At 39.2% G+C, this 21068-nt stretch overlaps 1 protein-coding gene across 1 annotated transcript in view; it reads right to left on the minus strand.

Annotated features, from left to right (window-relative positions):
• Lpgat1 (lysophosphatidylglycerol acyltransferase 1) overlaps positions 1 to 20862 on the minus strand; it is an 81510-nt gene extending 60648 nt beyond the window's left edge. Inside the window, exon 1 of the mRNA XM_013015302.1 lies at positions 20600 to 20862. Coding sequence (XP_012870756.1) covers positions 20600 to 20855 — 256 coding nt within the window. The 5' untranslated portion in view covers positions 20856 to 20862. The remainder of the gene's footprint in view (positions 1 to 20599) is intronic.
• Between the last annotated feature and the right edge of the window lie 206 nt (positions 20863 to 21068).

Here is a 21068-nt window from a genome sequence, read left to right on the forward strand (position 1 = left end):
CCGGAAGTGGCGCTGTGGCTCAAGTGGTAGAGCGCTAGCCTTGAGCTGAAGAGCTGAGGGACAGCACCCAGGCCCTGAGTTCAGGCCCCACGACTGGACCCCAAAAAAAAAAAAAAAAAGTAAACCACAATTAGTAAAAACTAGAAATTTTAAAAATCTGAAGGGGTTATTTGTAAAAGGTTCCATAGCCAAAACAAACAAACAAACAAGAACAACAACAAAAGTTGAGCCAGGCACAGGTGGCTCACGCCTGTAATCCTAGCAACTCAAGAGGCTGAGATCTGAAGATTGTGGTTCAAAGCCAGCCTGGGCAGGAAAGTCCATGAGACTATTATCTCCAAAACTACTCAGAAAAAGCCAGAAGCAGTGCTGTGGCTCAACTGGGAGAGTGCTAACCTTGAGCACAAAGAGGTTCAGGCCCTGAGTTCAAGCCTCAGGACCAGTGCCACCCACCCTCTCCCCCCTCCCCCTCCCCAGCCGCCAAGAAAAAAGCTGGAATAAGACAATAAGCTATCCTTTAACATATAATTCAGTGTCCACTCCATTATATTGGGGCTCAAACACATTAAAAATCAATGATTCAGCCAGGCGCTGGTGGCTCATGCCAATAATCCTAGTTACTCAAGAGGCTGAGATCTGAGGATCACAGTTTAAAGCCAGCCCAGAGAGGACAGTCTGTGAGACTCTTCAATTAAATCACAGAAAAAACTGAAAGTGGCACTGTGGCTCAACTGGTAGAATGCTATCCTTGAGCAAAGGATTTCAGGGGCAGCCCAGACTGAGTCTAAGCCTCAGAACCAGGGAAAAAAAAAAGTCAATGATTCCCAAACAACTCAAGATGGCTTGTTAAAATTTTGAGTTCCCAGGCTCCACTTCAAACATTCTTCTCCAGGGTATATGTACAAGTATATCTGTATGTATACATATACAGATATATGTTTATATTCTTATGGATATATGTGTATTATGCATTTACTTATTAAAGCTCATCAGATAATTCAGATAAACAAGTTGGAAGACTACCACTATAAAGCAAACTTTTTCTAAAAAGGGTCATATGATGGAAGTTTTAGGATATACAGGTCAAGAGAAAAAATTCTAGGTATCATGTAGGTACTTAAGTAACCTTTTCTAACATGTTCAGCAAGATTTTTGTTGATACAACTCAAAATATAAAAATAAAAAATAATAATTGAACACAACTCTGATTCAGAGCTATCTTTAAGAAGCATTGAATTTTTTCTTGGGAGACATACTCAATTGGAGTGCAAAGTCAGTTTGTTCATCAAATTGACTGCAAATGTTTAGCTGTAAAACTCTTATCTGGAAGGGACTTACAAAACAGGAAGTGAGCTGGATATAACCTAAGGACTAATCTCTGAAGTAAAGTGGAAGAAAGAATTATAACCTTTGCCCAAGCAATTAATGTGTTAAAGAGACTGAAACAGCAAAAGTAAAATAGTGAAGAACATGAAGCAGAATGCGAAATACTAGATTTTTTAGTACAATGATCAATAATCTTTCAAGTATGAGCATTCTTTTCAAGGCCAAGAAATAAGTCAGACCTCTACATAGTAGTTCTACCATTGAGTGAAAATAACATAAAAGCAACTACAACAAAAATCAACTACCTTTCCACAATACTTTTAGGTTTCCTATCAAAAAGAACTATATATATTAGGAAAATATTAACATATAAGAACATTACTTATGATCCACAGATGGTACTTAATATGTATATGTACATTTCTGGCCTTGGGGATAACTAAGCACTGAGGAAAATTTCAGCCCAGTAGTTAGAAACCACAATTACAGAAGAGATGCCATAAAGGTTCAGAAAGAAGGGGCTGGGAAGGTGGCTCAGTGGTAGAGCGCTTGCCTTGCATGCCTGAGGCCCTGGGTTCGATTCCTCAGCACCACATAAGCAAAAAGAAAAAAGCCAGAAGTGGCGCTGTGACTCAAGTGGTAGAGCGCTAGCCTTGAGCTGAAGAGCTGAGGGACAGCGCCCAAGCCCAAAGTTCAGGCCCCACGACCAGACCCAAAAAAAAAAAAAAAGGTTCAGAAAGAAAATAAAGGCAACTGGAGTAGTGGGAAAGGTTATTACTGTGTGTGTGGGGAGGGGGGTGAGAGGCAAGATCAAATTTAAAAAGAAATGCAAGAAGAAGCTTTAGGGCAAGGGGAAAAAAGCTAATAATTCAGGGCAGGCATTGAGGGCTCATAACTTGTAATCCTAACTACTCAGAATGCTGAGATTAGACATCCTAGTTTGAAGCTAGCAGCACAGAAAAGTCTAGAAGACTTTTATCTGCAATTAACTATAGCAAAAACACAGAAGTGGAACTATGGCTCAATAGAGCTCCAGCCTTGAGTGCAAAAGGTCAAGGGCAGTGTCCAGACCCTGAATTTAAGCCCAGCCAATATTAGCACAAAAGGGAGGGAGGGAGGAAAAGAGGGGTGAAGGGAGAGGGGGAGGGGAGAAAGGAAAGGGAGTGGGGAGGGAGAGAGAAAATGCAGAGGAATTACAGGAAAGTAGCTTTACTAAACAGTTTGGAACTAGACCAATTCATGGAGGCTTTCGACTTCTCTGCCTATCTCTACCAATAGAGCTAATACTTAAGTGCTTTCCATGTATTGAGTGCTGACAGACATTCTCTTATTCAATCCCATCAAGCCTAGTTTTCTAAATACATTAGCTGTGTAAATAAATGATGTTTGTTCCATCTGGTTCTCGATTTTCCATCTTTAAAAAAAAAATGTTTTTTTAAGCTGGTCCTGAGTCTTGAACTCGACCTGGGCACTGTCTCTAAGCTCCTTTTGCTCAAGGATAGTACTACTTGAGCCACAGCACCACATCTGGCTTTTTCGGTGATTCACTGAAGAGTCTCACAGACTTTCATGCCTGGGCTGGCTTCCAACTGTGATACTCAGATCTCAGCCTCCTGAGTAACCAGGATTACAAGAATGAGCCACTGGTACCCAACAAACATATATTTTTTTCAATGTGGGGCTTAAACTCTGGGCCTGGGCACTGTCACTCAGCTCTTCAGTTCAAGGCTAGCACTCTACCACTCTGAGCCACAGTGCCACTTCTGGTTTACTGGTGGTTTATTTGAGATAAGAGTCTCATGGACTTTTCTGCCCAGGCTGGCTTTGACTAGCCATCCTCAGGTCTCAGCCATCTGAGTAGCTAGGTGTCAGCCCCCAGCCACCAGCCCCCAGCCAAAAATGAAAATTTTTAAAGGGCCCCAGCCCGGTATCCTTCTGCAGCTCCCACCCTCTACTCCTTCACAGTCAAACATCTTTTTCCATTTTATCCCTTGACATTTCATCCTTAATCTCCAACTTACTCCAATCTACTTTCTAGTTCTGCCACCTCAATGAAGCTGCTCTTGCCAAAATTAATAAATGATATGTTAGCTCTCATCTTACAAACCCAAAGCTCTCAGGAGCACTCTGCTCCCTCCCTGCTGCCCTGTACACATGCCTTGAAAGGCTGTTGATTTCTGGGGTGCTGATTCCTTCTAGTTGTTGCTCTTCTTAAGTCTGCCCCATGGGCCTCCCAACTTCTTCATGCTGGCAGTACTTGGGGTGGGGGGCTGAGGTTGATCCTGGGCCACCCAACACCCAGAACTTCAGTCTCCCCAGGCCATCTCATCTAGCTTCTCAGCTTTAAACGCTCTGAAATGCCCATTTTTCTTTCTAGCTCAGCTTCCATCTTGAGTTTCAGAATGTATATACATGTCTATTTCATAGCTCCAAATGGGCAATTCTCACCTACTCTATGCTAAACTTTACAATCTTCCCTCTTGTTGCTTCCCAATCTACCCAGAAGCTCCTACCTGAAACCTTAGGGGCATCCCTGTTAGCTGCAGGGTAGGGATGTCCAGCCTGTAAATATGTATTCTTTTCATTGGCTCTTGATGGTCATCTGCCTGTGTTGATAACTTTATATAGCCCACAAAAGTTATTAATATCCAAGTAGTCTATGGCAAAATAATAATAATAATAATAAATTCCTGGCTCCCCACTCCTGGCATGGTACCCTCCACGCTCAATCCCTCAGCAAGTCCTGACAATTTTCCTTTTTATGAAACTCCTCAAAGTTATCATTTTTAGAATGCTAAACACTGTGCTATTCTAAATCACAGTCTCTAGCTCATTATTTTATAAATCAATAACTTTGCAGGGTGTGGCTCACATGGTAGAGAGTAGGTCTAGTGAGCTCAAGATCCCAAATTCAAATCATAGTATCACCAAAATAACAACAAAAAACTTTACTAAATGGAAGTAAACAGTCAATAAATATTTAATTGATCAATCACAACTCCATACTTCTATAACTGATGTTTTATTTTTTGAGAGTAGTATTTATAAAACAATTACTTGTAAAATGTTTTCTCAGTATAAAATAGGAAGAGATCTAACCGGGTGCCGGTGGCTCACGCCTGTAATCCTAGCTACTCAGAAGGCTGAGATCTGAGGATCACGGTTCAAAGCCAGCCTAGGCAGGAAAGTCTGTGAGACTCTTATCTCCAATAAACCACTAGAAAACCAGAAGTGGTGCTGTGGCTCAAGTGGTAGAGTGCTCGACAGTGCCCAAGCCCAGAATTCAAGCTCCACAACCGACCAAAAAAAAAAAAAAATCGGAAGGGATCATTTAACTAAATTATATGTATTAATTCAAGACTTTAAGTCCAAAATGGTTTTGAATTAGGATTTCTGAGTAGTGAACTAGCCTTACTATTGTCATAATATATAACAAAAAATGATAATGAATTTTTCTTTCTTTTTTTCCTGAATCTGGTTCTAGGGTTTGAACCAGGGCCTGAGCACTGTCCCTGAGCTTTTGTGCTCAAAGCTCTACCACTTTGAGTCACTGTTCCACTTCCCACTTTTGGTGGTTAACTGGCATCCATAAAATAAGAGTCTCACAGATTTTCCTGCCTAGGTTAGCTTTGAACTGTGATCCTTAGATTTTAGCCTCCTGACTAGCAATGATTACAGGCATGAGTCACCAGTGTCCAGCAATTTTTTTCATTTTTATTAGTGCATATTAATTATATAATGTAGGGGATTTATTGTAGGATTTATTTTCTTTTTTGTGGGTCCTGGGGCTTGAACTCAGGGCCTGGGTGCTGTCCTTGTGGGGTTTTTTGCTCAAGGCGAGTGTTAAACCACTTTGAGCAGCAGATCCACTTCTGGTTTTCTGGTAGATAATTGGAGATAAGAGTCTCAAGGGACTTCTCTACCTTGGCTGACTTTGAACTGTCATCCTCAGATCTCAGGCTCCTGAATAAGATTAAGATTACAAGTATGAGCCACTGGCGCCCAGCAGACTGAGAATTCTTAAGAATTAAAATACAATGAAATATATATATATATATATATATATATATATATATATATATATATATATAATTTAAAATTTACTACTCAGTAGGCTGAGATCTGAGAATCATGGTTCAAAGCCAGCCCACACAAGAAAGTCCATGAGACTCTTATCTCCAATTAACCACCAGAAAACCAGAAGTGGAGCTGTGGCTCAAAGTGGTAGAGTACTAACCTTGAACAAAAGAGCTCAAGGACAGCACCCAGGCCTTGAGCTCAAGCCCCATAACAGACAAAAACAAACCTTACTACTGTATTGCAGTCATCAAGACAGTATAGTTCTGACATAAGGACATATAGCCAACTAATTCTTAACAAGGCTACCATGATCATCTAGTATGGAGAAAAGCTTTTTTTGACAAATGACACTAGGACAGGAGAGATAGCCATATGGCAAAGAATGAGGTATGGACCCCTGCATCACTTCACCAGAAAAATTAACTCAAAATGGACTATACGACTACATAAAAAGGATAAAAGAGAAAATACAGGTATAGCTCTTCATGATCTTGAATGAAGTTTATGACACTAAAAACACAAGACTCATGAAAAAACACGAAGGATCTAGTGTCCATAAGCCAGGTGCTGGTGGCTCACACCTGTAACCTTAGTTACTCAGGAGGTTAAGATTTGAAGGTTCAAAACCAGCCTGGGCAGGAAAGTCTATGACTCCTAATTTCTAATTAACCTCCAAAAAAAGCCAGAAGTAGAACTGTGGCACAAGTTATGGAACATTAACCTTGAGCACAAAAGCTCAGGGACAACAACCAGGCCCTCATCTCAAGCCCAGGACTAGCACATAATAATAATAACAATAATAATAATAATAATAAAAATCTAGTGTCTATAATTTTAGAAAGAACTCAAAACTTTTATTAGTTTTACATTAAAACAACAAAATACCTGAGGCAGGCTAATTTCATAGGGAAAGAGAAGTTTATTTAGCTCATAGTTTTAGAGGGTCAAAGTTCAAATGTCACAGTAAGGGCTCAAGCTAGCTCCCCTCCCCAGCTATGTCACCCCATGGCAGATTGCAATGGCAGGAGTGAGCAATCACTTTACCAAATTAAAATCAGAGAGAGACTAGGACCTGGTTCTGACTTTCATAATAATTCCCATAGGAGACTTACCACAGTCCCACAAGAAATATGTTCATCTCTTTCAGTACATCCCAGATTGATCTAAGGGCTTTGCACTAGGCCTCCCCTCTTAAGGGTCCAAATAACCTCCTAGTAATGCCACCTGGGGGCCAAGCTTCCACACAGGACACTTCGGAGGAAGAAACAACATATAAACCATAGAATGCAACATAATGAGAATTCCAACAATCCAGTTTAAAAATAGGCAAAAAAATGAGGAGACATTTCTCCAAAGAGAATACAAATGGCCAATAAAAAAAAGATCATTAAAGAAATGCAAATCTAAGCCAGAATGAGGTAACACTTCACATCTCCTTGAGTGGCTAAAATAAAACAAATAATAAGACAGAAAATAACAAGTATTAGTGAAGATGTTGGTGGGAATGTACAATAGTAAAGCCATTTCCAAGAACAGTTTGGCAGTTCCTCAAAGTTAAACCTAAAATTACCATATGACCCAGAAACTTGACTCTTAAGTCCAAAAGATCTGAAGCAATATATCTATACAAAATTTGCATATAAATGTGTATAACAGCCAGGCACAGATGGCTCACACCTATAATCCTAGCTACTTAGGAAGCTTGAGATCTGAGGATCAATTTGAAGCCAGCCAGAGCAGGACAGCCCAAGAGAGAGACTCTTATCTCCAATTAACTACCAAAAAGCTAGAAGTGGAGCTGTGGCTTAAGTGGTAGAGCACAAGCCTTGAGCAAAAAAGCTCAGGGACAGCACCCAGCACTGAGTTTAAGTTGCAGGACTGGCACCAAAAACAAACAAACAAAAAACCAAACAGTATTATTCATAATAACTCAAAAGTGAAAACAACTTTAGTTGTTCAACTGCTGGACTATATATAAACAAAATATGGTCTCTCTACAGAGTGGGATATTACTCAGACACACAAAGGTATAAAGTACTGATGTATGTTATAATATGAACATTGACAACTTTAGGTTAATTGAAAGAGGCCAAACCAAAGAGATCACATATTACCAGATTCCATTCATATGAAGTGTCCAGAATAAGCAAATCCACAGAGACAGAACACAGACTAGTGGTTAACAGGGGCAGGGAGGAGAGATGGGGAGCAAGAACTAATGAGTTTGGAATTTCTTCTGTGGATTATGAAATGTTCTAGAATTAGTTGGTGGTGAGGGATGTATAACCGTGTGGATATACTAAAAACACCCAACTATACACTTCAAAACGGCAAATATTATTATACTTTTATTATATGTTCAACACTAAAGTTATATTGACTTTGTCTTTGGATGACTCAGAAACATTTTGATGTAAATTGATTGTAACCATTTTTCCTTAAATGATAAAATAATGCAATTTTCTAATTATAGCAATGTAAACTTCTACTTGATATATATATATATATATATATATATATATATTATACATTATTTCTTTTTCTTTCTTTTTTTCAGTGCTGAGGATTGAATTCAGAGCCTTACACTTGCAAGGCAGGTGCTCTACTACTTGAACCGTGCCTCTAGTCCCTATTTACCTTAGTACTCTCAAGATTGGGTCTTGCCTTATGGACCTCCTTCCGCATGTTGCTGGAGATGATAGGTGTGTGCCACTGAGCCCAATCATTGTGGTGACCGAGATGGAGTCTCTAACTTTTTTGCCCAGGCTAGCTTAGAACTGCTATCCCCAATCTCTGACTCCAGGCTAGGATTACAGGCTTGAACCACTACCATACCCAGTAAATTCATATGATTTCTTAATGTTTAACAAATGTTTACAAGTTTGGCAAAGTGTTTTGAAATCAAGATTTGAGCAAATCTTACTAAACTATAATAGGAGAAAAGTCTAACGTTGTAATTTTTTTTTTTTTGGTCAGTCTTGGGGCTTGAACTCTGGGCCTGGGCGCAGTCCCTGAGCTCTTCAGCTCAAGCTGAGTGCTCTATACTTGAACCACAGTACTACATCTGGTTTTCTAGTGGTTTATTAGGGATAAAAGTCTCATAGTCTTTCCTGTCCAGACTGGCTTTGAACCATGACCCTCAAATCTCAGCCTCTTGAGTAGCTAGGATTACAGGTGTGAGCCACCAGTACCCGGCTCTTGTATTATTTTTTTAGTTACCAATAATTTAAAATAAACAGAAGTCAAACAGACCTGCTTCATTTTTCTTATTTTAAAATATGAAACGGTAATGCAATTTCTAATGATCTAGATTTTACACAACTGTATTCTTTTTTCTTTTTTTTTGTCAGTTGTGGGGCTTGAACTCTGGGCCTGAGCTCTTCAGCTCAAAGCAAGCGCTCTATGACTTTCCTGCCCAGGCTGGCTTTGAACCACAACCATTACATCTCGGCCTCCTGAGTAGCTAGGATTACAGGTGTGAGCCACCAGTGCCCAGCACAACTGTATTCTTAAGAAGGGGTTAGACATTCCACTAAATAATGTGTGCATAAACAGGAAATGTTTCACCAGGTTAGTGATATGATACATGAAACTTGAAAAGTTTGTGACTACAGCTCTTTCTAATCATAATCACTCTTGATTTTCAATTCCTAATGAATGCACCTACTTCATAAAATGAGTAATGGACAATACTAATCAACTTTCAGGTTGAAATGATAGGTTTACAAGTCTCAAGGACAGCTACAGCTATATACTTTGTATATTTATATAATACTAAACAACTAACATATGCCTATCACAGGCAGAATAGTAATTATAGTTTAAATTTTTTTGTTTGTTTGTTTGTCGGTCTTGGAGCCTGAACTCTGGGTCTGGGTGCTGTCTCAGCTTTTCAGCTCAAGGCTAGTGCTCTACCACTTGAGCCACAGAGCCACTTGCGGCTTTTTCTGCTTATGTGGTGCTGAGGAATTGAACCCAGGGGCTCATGCATGCAAGGCAAGCACTCTACCCCTGGAGCCAACTTCCCAGCCCCGTTTAAATTTTTTTTAACAAATAAACATCACCCAATTCTCTAGGACCCAAAGAGTTAAGGTAAGGCAAATGACAAAAGTAGGTTCAAAGTTAAAGGAAAAAAAGCAGCGTTTGGGGTAAACTGAAGAGTACAGGCCATACACATGGTCTAGCACACTGCTCCCAGCAGGAGTCAGGGGTAAGCATGTCACAATCACTAATTTCTTAAGAGTAACTGGAAACAATAAACTTATCCCTAATATTGAAATGCTGGCAGCAATTTTTTGAAAAGTTTAACTAGCCAAGTGCCTGTAATCCTAGCTACTCAGGAGGCTAAGATCTGAGGATAATGATTAGAAGTTCAGCAGCCTGATGATCTTATTTCTAATTAACTACCAAAAATGGAGCTGTGGTTCAAGTGGTAGAATGCCAGCTTTGAGCAAAAAAGCTCAAGGATAGCACCTAAAAGGGTTGGTGCAAGTCCCAAGACCAGCACCAAAAAAAAAATTAATAGTTCTAAGGCCAAATAAATGTTTCAACTGCTGAATATGGCCATTAGTTTATAAACTCTGAAAAGCAACTCTAAAGACAAAGGCTAAGCTGGATATCAGGCCCTCATGCCTAAAATCCTAGGTCCTAGGGAGCCTGAGATCTGAGGATTATGGTTTGAAGCCAGCCTAGGCAGGAAATTCCGTGAGACTTTCACCAACAATTATCTACCAAAAAGCCAGAAATGGAGCTATAGCTCTAGTAGGAGAGTGCTAGCCTTGAGCATCAAAGCTCAGGTACAGCATAAAGGATTGGGTAGAAACAGGAAACTAATTTATATTTTCAAAATGTGAAAGACATTGTGATCTTTAACATTTCCAAGGTGATTTACAGATCGGATTCTAGGGAATGGCATTAGTGTCATGTTTTATTCATATTCCTTACTGAAGTGTCAAAGGTAACTCATTTCTTTCATTAATTTTGATGGCATTTTCTTAATGAAGCCAAATGGCACCAGCGTTTAAGTGTCCTAACCATATGCAGTCAGTAAATAGTCCAAGATAACAATTTAGGAACCACTGGGAGGGAAAGCACACACATATATATATATATATATATACAACATATCTGGAGGCTACTTCTTGCTTCTTCTTGTGAGCAACCTCAGAGAAAATTAACTAAATGGTAAAATTGGTCTTCATTTTATATTAGTTAATAGTACAGTAGAATGATACAAGAAATATTTGAACAAGTAGGACAGAAGAGTAAGAACCTATGCTGCACTTTCTGATAGCAATATAGACTGTCCCTGGAAAGCAACATGGAAATAGAAAACATAAAACTCTTCCTTTCTTCAGCAAACCAAGGGAGACCTCAGATAAATAAACCTCCAAAGTACCTGAGAATAGGGCTGGGATCCAATAAGGGTGGCAGAATCCATACTGAAATGGAGTACAGAGATGGTGACACACCAGTGGTATGTGCTGAGCTGACAAGGGCTCAGCAGCAGCAGATCTCAGAAAGCAAGAGTTGCAATGAACTTCCTTAAGGAAAGGGGTTTAGCTAGCATGCTGAGGTGTGTTTCTCCAGTCACATCTGCAAAAGAAGGAGTGGGAGGTCCAGAATTGGCTGCAAAAGGCGACTCAGTCTCACTTGAAGAAGAGTAAGACGGGCTGGGAAGGTGGCTCAGTGGTAGAGCACTTGCCTTGCATGCCTGAGGCCCTGGGTTCCATTCCTCAGCACCACATAAGCAAAAAAAGAAAAAAAAGCTGGAAGTGGCGCTGTGGCTCAAGTGGTAGAGCACTGGCTTTGAGCTGAAGAGCTGAGGGACAGCGCCTAGGCCCAGAATTCAGGCCCCACAACAGGATCCCCCCCAAAAAAAAAGAAAAAGAAAAAGAAGAATAAGACTGTGACAATAAAAATACATTCAGGCACTATATGTGGAAAAGACCATCTTTGAAAGAGAATCTGGAAATCTACTCTGACTCCAACTAAACCTCTTAAAAATAACTTCTTAGGAAAATCAAATTCATTAAGTTACAAAGAATAAAAAGGTAGGTGTAAGGGCATTGATGAAGAGATACTATAAGAAAAACGTTAGAACCTAAACACACAGGTGTGGGTGCTTGCTTATAATTCCAGTACTTGGGAAGGTGAGGAAGGAGAACAGGAAAATTTGAGGCCAACGTGAGCTATGTAGCAAAACTCTAAAAAAGAAAGGGATGAAGAAAGGAAGAAGGTAACGAGAAAGAATGCAGGGAGAGAGGGAAAGAGGAAGAGAAGGAAAAAATTAAAATAAAGAAAAAATAATAGAAATGAGCAGCAAAATATACTGCCAAAGAATACTCACCAAAATAATTATACTGGAGGTGATAAAATTATCAAAACATTGTCTGGGGGTTTTTTGGAGACAGAATTTCTCTATGTAGCTGAGGCTAGCCTTGAAACTCATTATGTAGCATAGGCCAGCCTCAAACTAGAAATCCTCCTTCCTCAGCTTCCTGAGTAGTGAGATTACTTACATGGTAGTGTCCAACAATAATTGAATATTTGTGCACAAATGTAAAATAATGAAGCCACACCATCCCTATAAGCAAGACCATAAAGCAGAAATGAACTCAAGGAAAAACATCTAGGTAAGGGGAACAAGGGAGGCAAACACTGCCAGAATTAAACAAGCATCTAGAAGAACAAACAAAACTAACACAGAAACAAAAAAAAACTGAAAGAAGAACAAAAAGGAGACATTTCACAAAACACAGAAAGAACATAAAGAAATGAAAAAGTAATTAAAAGAATTAAAGAGAAAGAAAACAACTGAAAAGGAAAAACATACAAAGGAAGATTTGACATACACACTATTAGTCTCCAAAAAAGAAAAGCAAAACAACGAGACATTAAATGATGTTCATATAAGATGAATAAGTAAATATCTAAGATGAACAAAATTACCCTGAAATAAAACCAAACTTAAATCTATACTTTAAAAGAACACAATACGGGGCTGGGAAGGTAGCTCAGTGGTAGAGCGCTTGCCTTGCATGCCTGAGGCCCTGGGTTCGATTCCTCAGCACCACATAAGCAAAAAAAAAGCCGGAAGTGGCGCTGTGGCTCAAGTGGTAGAGCGCTAGCCTTGAGCTGAAGAGCTGAGGGACAGCGCCCAGGCCCAGAGTTCAGGCCCCATGACCGGACCAAAAAAAAAAAAAAGAACACAATACATCATGAAAATTTGAGCTTAAAAAGCCAACACCAACATATCCCAGTAAAATCACTAGATATCAGAGACAGAGAATCCTTTGGGTACATAGGCTATAAAGATCAAGTGACTTTGGGGGGGGGGCAGGGGGGGGAGTGGAAGGATGGGAAGGGGAAACAAAGGAGGAGGCTACAATGTTTGATAAGAAATGTACTCATTATTTTGCCCATGTAATTGTAACCCCTCTGTACAGTATTTTCACAATAAAAAAAAAAAAAGATCAAGTGACTAATAGTGGGGAAATACTCAGGCTGGCTTTCCATATCGCCACAAAAACATTTAGTGCCAGAAGACATTGTGTAATACTGTAAAATACTTAGGAAAGGATGAACCAAACATTTTATAATCTGTTTAGCCCTTCAAATATAAATCAATAAGAAAGAAGTTCTGAAAATGTTGTAAAAATTATCTCCAAGCCAGATATAATCCTAGCTACTAAGGAGGCTGAGAGCTGAGAATCATGATTCAAAGCCATCAGGAAAGTCCATGAGATTCTTCTCTCCAATTAACCAGCAGAAAACTGGAGCTGTGGCTCAAAGTGGTACAACACTAGCCTTGAGCAAGAAGAGCCCAGGGACAGCATTCAGGCCCTGAGTTCAAGCCCCATGACCACCACCAACAAAAAAAAGTTATCTCCATTCTGTTTCCTAAGCTTTCATTTAGAAACTAGAGTTTGAGCATCCCCCATTCAAAATGCTTAGGACCAGAGATGTTCAGATTGCAGATTTTTTTTTTGAATTGGGAATATTTGCATATATGCACAGTGAGATTTCTTTTGGGCTGGGACCCAAGTCTAAACCTGAGTTATTTATATTTCATATATACCTCAGGCACAGAGTGTAAGGATAACTTTTGGCTATGACTCATCACATGAAGTCAGGTATGAAATTTTCTACTTTCAACATTATGTTTATGCTCAAAAAGTTTTGGGTTTGGGGGCTGGGAAGGTGGCTCAGCGGTAGAGGTCATGCCTTGCAAGCACGAGGGTTCGATTCCTCAGCACCACATAAACAGAAAAAGCCAGAGGTGGCACTGTGGCTCCAGTGGTAGAGCGCTAGCCTTGAGCTGAAGAGCTGAGGGACAGTGACCAGGCCCAGAGTTCAGGCCTCATGACCGGCAAAAAAAAAAAAAAAAGAGTTTTGGGTTTTTTGGGGTTTCTTTGTTTTTGTTTGTTTGTTTGTTTGTTTTGGGTCTGGTCATGGGGCCTGAACTCTGGGCCTAGGCACTGTCCCTCAGCTCTTCAGCTCAAGGCTAGTGCTCTACCACTTGAGCCACAGCACCACTTCCAGCTTTTTTTTTCCTGCTTATGTGGTGCTAAGGAATGGAACCCAGGGCCTCAGGCATGCAAGGCAAGCGCTCTACCACTGAGCCACCTTCCCAGCCCCAGTTTTGGGTTTTTTGGAGGGGTATGTGTGTATGCCAGTCCTGGAGCTTAAATTCAAGGTCTAGGCACTGTCCTAAAGGCTAGTGCTTTACCATTTCAGCCAGTTTTGGGGTAGGTAACTGGGGATATGTCTCAAAACTTTCATGCCTGGGCTGGTTTCATATCCTTGATCCTCAGATCTCAGCCTCCTGAGTAGCTAGGATTTCAGGCATAAGCCACTGGAGCTGTGGATTTTGGAATATTTCAAATTAGGGAAACTCAATCTATACTAGAAGATGAAGTTCACCAACCAAAGGAAACTGGAAAAATCCCCACCCAAAATACATGAGTAAGCATTACATTTATTTAACTGAAAAAGCAAGACAAAAAGTGAAGATAAGGGTAACAGAATAGAACAAAATTACAAGACCCCCAAAATGCTGTACAAGTACAAATAACACAAATTGGTAAAAGGGAGAAAGCAAAGTTATATTTTTAACAATTCATTGATTACCTTATGTAATGGCAGGTAGATAGCCTTAAAGCTCAGAAGTCAAATGAGGAAGGTAAAGAAAGAAGGATTAAAAATAAACCTAGGTAGGTGCTGGTGGCTCATCACTGTAATACTAGCAACTCAGGAGGCTGAGATCTGAGAATCACAGTTTGAAGCCAGGTTAAGTAGAAAAGTCCATGAGACTCTTATCTCCAATAAACCAGCAAGAGGCTGGAAGCGGAGCTAGGACTATAAAGTGTTAGAGCACTAGCCTTGAGCAAAAAAGATAAGAAACAGCACCCAGGCCCTGAGTCTAAGCCTCTGCCAAGCCTCCGTACTGGCACAAAAGAAAACAAGTAAGTTAATCTTTGATCAATGAAGAGTTACTAACAATAGAGAATTACGAATATTACATAAAATAACCAGTAAGACATAGGAAGCTTCCTAGATAGCAAAACATAAGACTACATAGTTAACCACCTGATAAAACACCCAAAGTAGAACTTCATGAAATTTCCAGTATACCACAAATATTTCCATTGAAGCATTATTTTTATAGCCTCTTGAAGAAGTCCACATATGTGATGTTGCTTTTAGATGTCAGCCTTTTAGCTTCAGAAAGAAATTTCATACCTCTAAAGCAAAAGAGCATATAGGATTGTAAAAAATTAAGAAACAGTCTAGGAATATTATCTAAAGATCAATACTGGCTCTTTAAATACAAAAATAAACTTGTGGCAACATTAATTCAGTCAATGCTTAAGGGAAAGTAACTGTAAAACCTGTTTCATTTTCAACATCAATAACAAAAGAAGGAGGGATGATAATGGTACCCAGCTAGATCTGAAGATCATGGTTCAAAGCCAGCCCGGCAACATGATTCTTCTCTCCAATTAATTACCAGAAACCCAGAAGTGGAGCTGTGGCTCAAAGTGGTAGAGCACTAGTGTTGAGCACAAAGAGCTCAGGGATAGTGCCCAGGCCCTGAGTTCAAACTCCACTACCACCACCACCACCAACAACAAAATCTACTACCATGAAATACTAACCTAATGGGGGTGAGGAACCCAGGAATTTGAAGTCTCTCCTTTGTTTCCTATTCCCTTCCTACCATCTACTGCAGTGGTAGACCAAAAGCTTCATCAGTAGTGATCCAGTGATGGTGCCCCTTCTTTTTCACCCTACAGTACATCTCTATGACAGTACAATTCAGTGTACTATATACTGTCTCTCCACCAATACTACTGAGTTCCTTAAAGTTGGCAATAATGTCTTGTTATTTATGTCAGCATTTCCAGGACACCTATTCTTACACATAAGCAAAGCTCAATAAAAGCTGTGTAACATTAATAAATACCCATTTTATATTATCTGGATTAGGTTTATATTTTATGGACTTCAACCACCTTGATATTACACCTTTTAGGAAAGTGGACAGCCAAGGATTCTCAGGATCAGGAAAAAAAGAAAGGGATTATTCAAGAAAGACATGTTGGGAGCTAGGCTTAATGGCACTGATATAGCAAGTATAATGCCATCCTGGACTACATAGCAAGATTCTGCCCCAGAAATTAAAATAAAAAGATACTTGATCCAGGTATCAGCAGTCTGTTGGCTGGTCAGGCATCCAGGAATGGATAAAAGAAATCCAAACAACAACAACAACAACAAAAAGACACCTGGGCTGGGGATCTAGCTCAGTAGTACCTGCCTTGCATGTCTGTAACTTTGGATTCAATTCCTAATATTGCAAAAATAAAACAAAATAAACAAAAAAATTATGACAACAATAACAACAACAACAACAAAAGGGACACTTATCAAACACTCTGAGCCTCAGGCAAGCATCAAGCAACAAATTATGCTCTAAAAAATCCAGTGGTCATGAAACAGGTAGGCCTCTCACCCGGACTAGTGAGCAAAGATGTTATACTGAAAGCTAGATCAATACCACTGACGCTCAGAGTCACATTAGCTCCACTACATCAATGCCTTTCAAATGTTGATTACACTCATAATAAAAAAAATACATCCTGAGACACCATTTAGTTCAGATATAGACATTTCTGATTTTTATTATTATTATTATTATTATTATTATCAGGGCCAGGGGCACTGTCCCTCACTTCTTCAGGTCAAAACTAGCTCTTTATCACTTGAGCCACAGTGCCACTTCTGGTTTTCTGAGTGGTTTATTGGGCTGGCTTTGAACTGCTATCTTCAGATCTCAGCCTCCTGAGTAGCTAGGATTACAGGTGTGAGCCACCGACACCCACCTTTTAATTCTGTTCGATTTCCCCTTAAAAATATACATTTATTTATCTATATATCCATCTTGACATTCTTAACTGGTTTTATGGCTCAAAGGTAGAGAAGACTTCTCTAAGAGATGTTATTTCCAAACTTTCTCTAGAATTTCAAGGTATAATTCCTAAACATTAATTGTTTTGTATACAACAAATTTTTATGCTAACAGGAAAAAAAAGTAGAGTACTACTAAAATAATCCACAAAATCAAATAACCCACAAAGACAAACATGCAGCCATCACAGCTGAGGAGTGGGAGGAAACTAAGCCTAATCTGCATCAGCTTTCCCTAAAGCCACCCCCAGTAAATACCCAATCTAAGGGAAAGAGCATTTGCTAAGCAAAACCAGCTTGACAGCAATTCCCCAGGCACCCCAATTCCCTGCCAGCCGGACTCTGGCCCAAAAGACTCAATTCAATACAGACATTCTGGAGCTTCTACTTACAATGATAATCTTTAAGCTGTTTTATGTACAGAGACTTTAATCAAATGTGTTTGAAGGGCAATGACTTTATTAAAATAAATGAAAATTAAAAAAACAATTTTAAATAAGTACATTTTGTGCAAAATCTCTCTGAAATTTCCCAATCTTCACTTAAACTGGTGGGAGGGATGTACTGGTTAACCCTAAATCCAAATAAAGCATGCAGAAGTTGATCATTAGTTAAGCAAAGGCAGAAAGACCAGAAAAATCCCTTTTTCATCTTTGAGTTTCAATCTCTGAGAATGCAAACTAAGTACAAGACAGTTCATTTAATTTCTTGGGTACACTGACCTCCCATTCCTCATCTAAAAAGCATTTCTGTAATGCTTTTGTAATGTTTGTCTCAAATTCAGAAGCAATTTTGCATGACTTTATAATAAATCTTCCTGTATACCTAAATGAGTTATGTTCATTTGTTTGCGACGTGAGGATCAAACCTAGGGCACACCAGACAAATGCTCTGCCACTAAGTTGCACCTCTAGTCCAGAACTCTGTTTAGAATAGAGACAGGTGTGCTTTTTTAAGATAAAAAATAAATTCCTAATGAAAAAAGTTCCAATTATTGCTTATTAGCTCTATCAAGTGGAATGATACAAGTGATGATATAATCGTTCTGTATCTGCACTGTCCACTAAGTGGCCAGCAGAAAGCCTCCAAGTACTAAGCATTTGAAATGTGGTTGGTGTAACTGAATTTCAATGTTATATTTTAATTCATTTAAGTTTAAATAATCACATTATCAGTGGTTATCGATGTAGGTTAGATAATCAGTCTAAGTCTACAGCAGAACAGCTGAATAATTGGCTTGTCTTACACATTTTGAAATGTCACAAGCTAAAAACTTGATATCCTAAACTAACGTTCAATTTTCAGTTTCCTAATTGCTATTTTAAGGCTTCTCATGAGTGGTTCCTGAACAGTATTTTGGCAATTTTTATTCTAAAACATGGACATACTAATTCTGCTGTGCAGAATTCTTTTGGAACGTTCAGTCTTCCATCTGTGAAAACTGGGGTTGGAGAAGAAAAACAATAACAACAACAACAAAAACCAAATGTACCATCTTCTGTATACCAAGAAGTTAAATACATAGAGCAAAGGAAGGCTGATTGTAACCCCTAAGATACTTCTTATGGGTACACTCCCTCATCAATTCTTGGGTAGGTTGGCATCTTTACACCTGGTTGTGACTTTCAACAAATTTCATCCATCCAGTTTTTGATCTGTTGACTATTTTAATTAGACTATGACCAGACTCTCTAGCATCAACTATTCTGCTTATGGGAAAACCACTTATAATATACACACTAAAGTATTCTACATTTGAATGAGAAACTGATCAAATTGTCAAAACACAGTAGCCTGAAGAAGAGTAAAAGCTTCAGAGAGACTAAGAATACAGATCATGCCAAGAGCACTTTCCAAGCAAGTGGGGAAGAGGGAGAAAGTTGCAGTTCTGTAGTCAGCAAGGAAGAGATACCTCGTGGAAGTACACTTAAAAATACATTGCAGCTGTGCTATAGCCAAAGGGTAACTAACTTCAGTCAGCAGTACTGTATTCTCCACAACCTCAAGGTCAATGACTAATTTTTTCATCTTCCTATCACTCATACATAAATATATATAACACACATAAACACTGGCACTCATACATAAACATATCACTCATAAACACAAACACTTCAGCAACTGCATCACATTTAAATAGAATAAACAATCAGAATCAGTTTCTAAGAAGATTATAAGTTCAAATCAAACAAGCAAGTTTAAGTACGCTGTGTAAAGAAGAGAGCCATCAGATATTGCATAGCATATTAGGCAAACTATATTAAGCAAAGCTACTCTTAAGACAGCACTGTGAGTCAGATAAGAATTCAGCAGCATAGCACAGACTAGAACTTTCCTTTATTCCTCTATCACTGTTACTGGTACCATGAGGTCCTAAAAAGGTTTAGAAATCATCTACTATTTCCAAGAGTATTAGAATCTCAAGAAGACCAATGATAAGGAAGTAATGTATACACTATCCCAAGGACTTCAGTGCTTGCAGATTTCACAATACTATTGGGGGGGGAAGAGGGGGGAAGCTTCATCTCAAGCATTCTGACATAGCAAGAGTCTGCCAGACTCCCTAAAAGCTGTGTGCTGTCAGTCCTTTTCTCCTGGGTATGGACAAAATCTGCAGATGCAGTTTGGGCAGGAAAGAGGAAGACAGAATTTAAAATGGAGAACGGCATGAAGCCTGACACTGAAAGCATGTACCCTCCTCACTTTTCCAACCTATGAACTGCAAATTATGGCTGACTTGACTTCTGCTGCATGACCACTAAGCAATCTATCAGTTATACATTTCTGTGGTTCAAACCTACAGGTCTGATAAGCTCTGCACACCTCATAGCTTTCTTCATTATCCTAATTCCTAGAGAAAAATATCAAATAAGTATAATAAAATAGTATTGTCAAGGTAGAAACAGAAGCTCTCAGAGAACCTAAGAAAAATAAACGCTACTTCTCATATTTAGTTTTATGAAAGTCTCCTTCAGAACAGTCCTACTCCTGTTCCCTAAAATGCAATTTAAAACCTGAAACAGAAATCTACTTAAAGACTTCAAGAAATAAGTTAGCTTAACACAAAGGGATGTAAAGTGTAAACAAAAGAGGAGGCTGCAATGCTTGATAAGAAATGTACTCATTATCTTGCCCATGTAATTGTAACCCCTCTGTACAGTATGTTCACAATAAAATAAAATGAAAAATAAAAAAAAGTTAGCTTAACACAGATAATTTTTATAACTTAATACTCTCAAGTGGGATAAAACATAGATGCTAGAACACAAAAGAAGCATGCCTAACAGCAAAGATCTCCCTCTTTTTTTTTTTTGGTTTGGCTTAAAATGTCAACACAGTACAATATCACATTCGATGAAAAAAAGCACTTATTACACTGTTTCAGCACAAGCACAGAGCCCAGTTGTCTTTCTAAACTCCCAGTACTATATATCTCACTCCTATTCTTCCAAGAGCTTTCACAGACCAGTTTTAATAAATGAATGTCAATCACATAAAAAATTCGAGGAACTTATCAATACTTAATTATGAAATTACACTTCTGAGAACATCATGTTTCCTCGTTGAGAAACTGGAGAGCACTGTCTTCTATTTATTTGTTCAATACTGAAAGCATAAAAGCACCTTCAACCCAAAGCACCAATCATGGCTCCTGACTTAAAACATAACATTGCATTTTTTTTCATACGCATTCCACAAAAGTACTTTTTTCCGCTCTTACCTGTATATCCAGCATACCATCCCCAGGAGGCCACCATTCCTAAAAGCCATTTATACATGATTCCTTCTATATGCCAGAACCGCTTGCTGTCCAGCACTCGAAGGGGCTGCAGTATAATCACATAGCAGATGTAGGATGGAATAGCCACCAGGTTGTTGACGACCATGAAAGCAAATCTCATCAGGGCTTTCACCCACATCCAGCCTAGCCACGGAGCTTCTTCCAAAGTCACAGCCATTCTCACACTGGAGTCCATCCTGTCTTTCTGGAGATGAAAAGAACATTCATTTGAAAAGGAACATGGGTGAAACACCTCTAAAAGAGTCAACGGCGCACAAAGTCGCCTCTAGCACAAAAATAAAATAAAAAGAGGAAGGGGGGTTGGGGGGTGGGGAGCGAGGGTCTTAAGCTTTTCTGGGTGTAGTACCTCAGTGATCTCTAAGGAGAAATTCCAGAGGGGGACAGAGAG

This window comes from Dipodomys ordii, unplaced genomic scaffold (assembly GCF_000151885.1).
Source record: "Dipodomys ordii isolate 6190 unplaced genomic scaffold, Dord_2.0 Scaffold26, whole genome shotgun sequence".
Classification (NCBI taxonomy): domain Eukaryota; kingdom Metazoa; phylum Chordata; class Mammalia; order Rodentia; family Heteromyidae; genus Dipodomys; species Dipodomys ordii.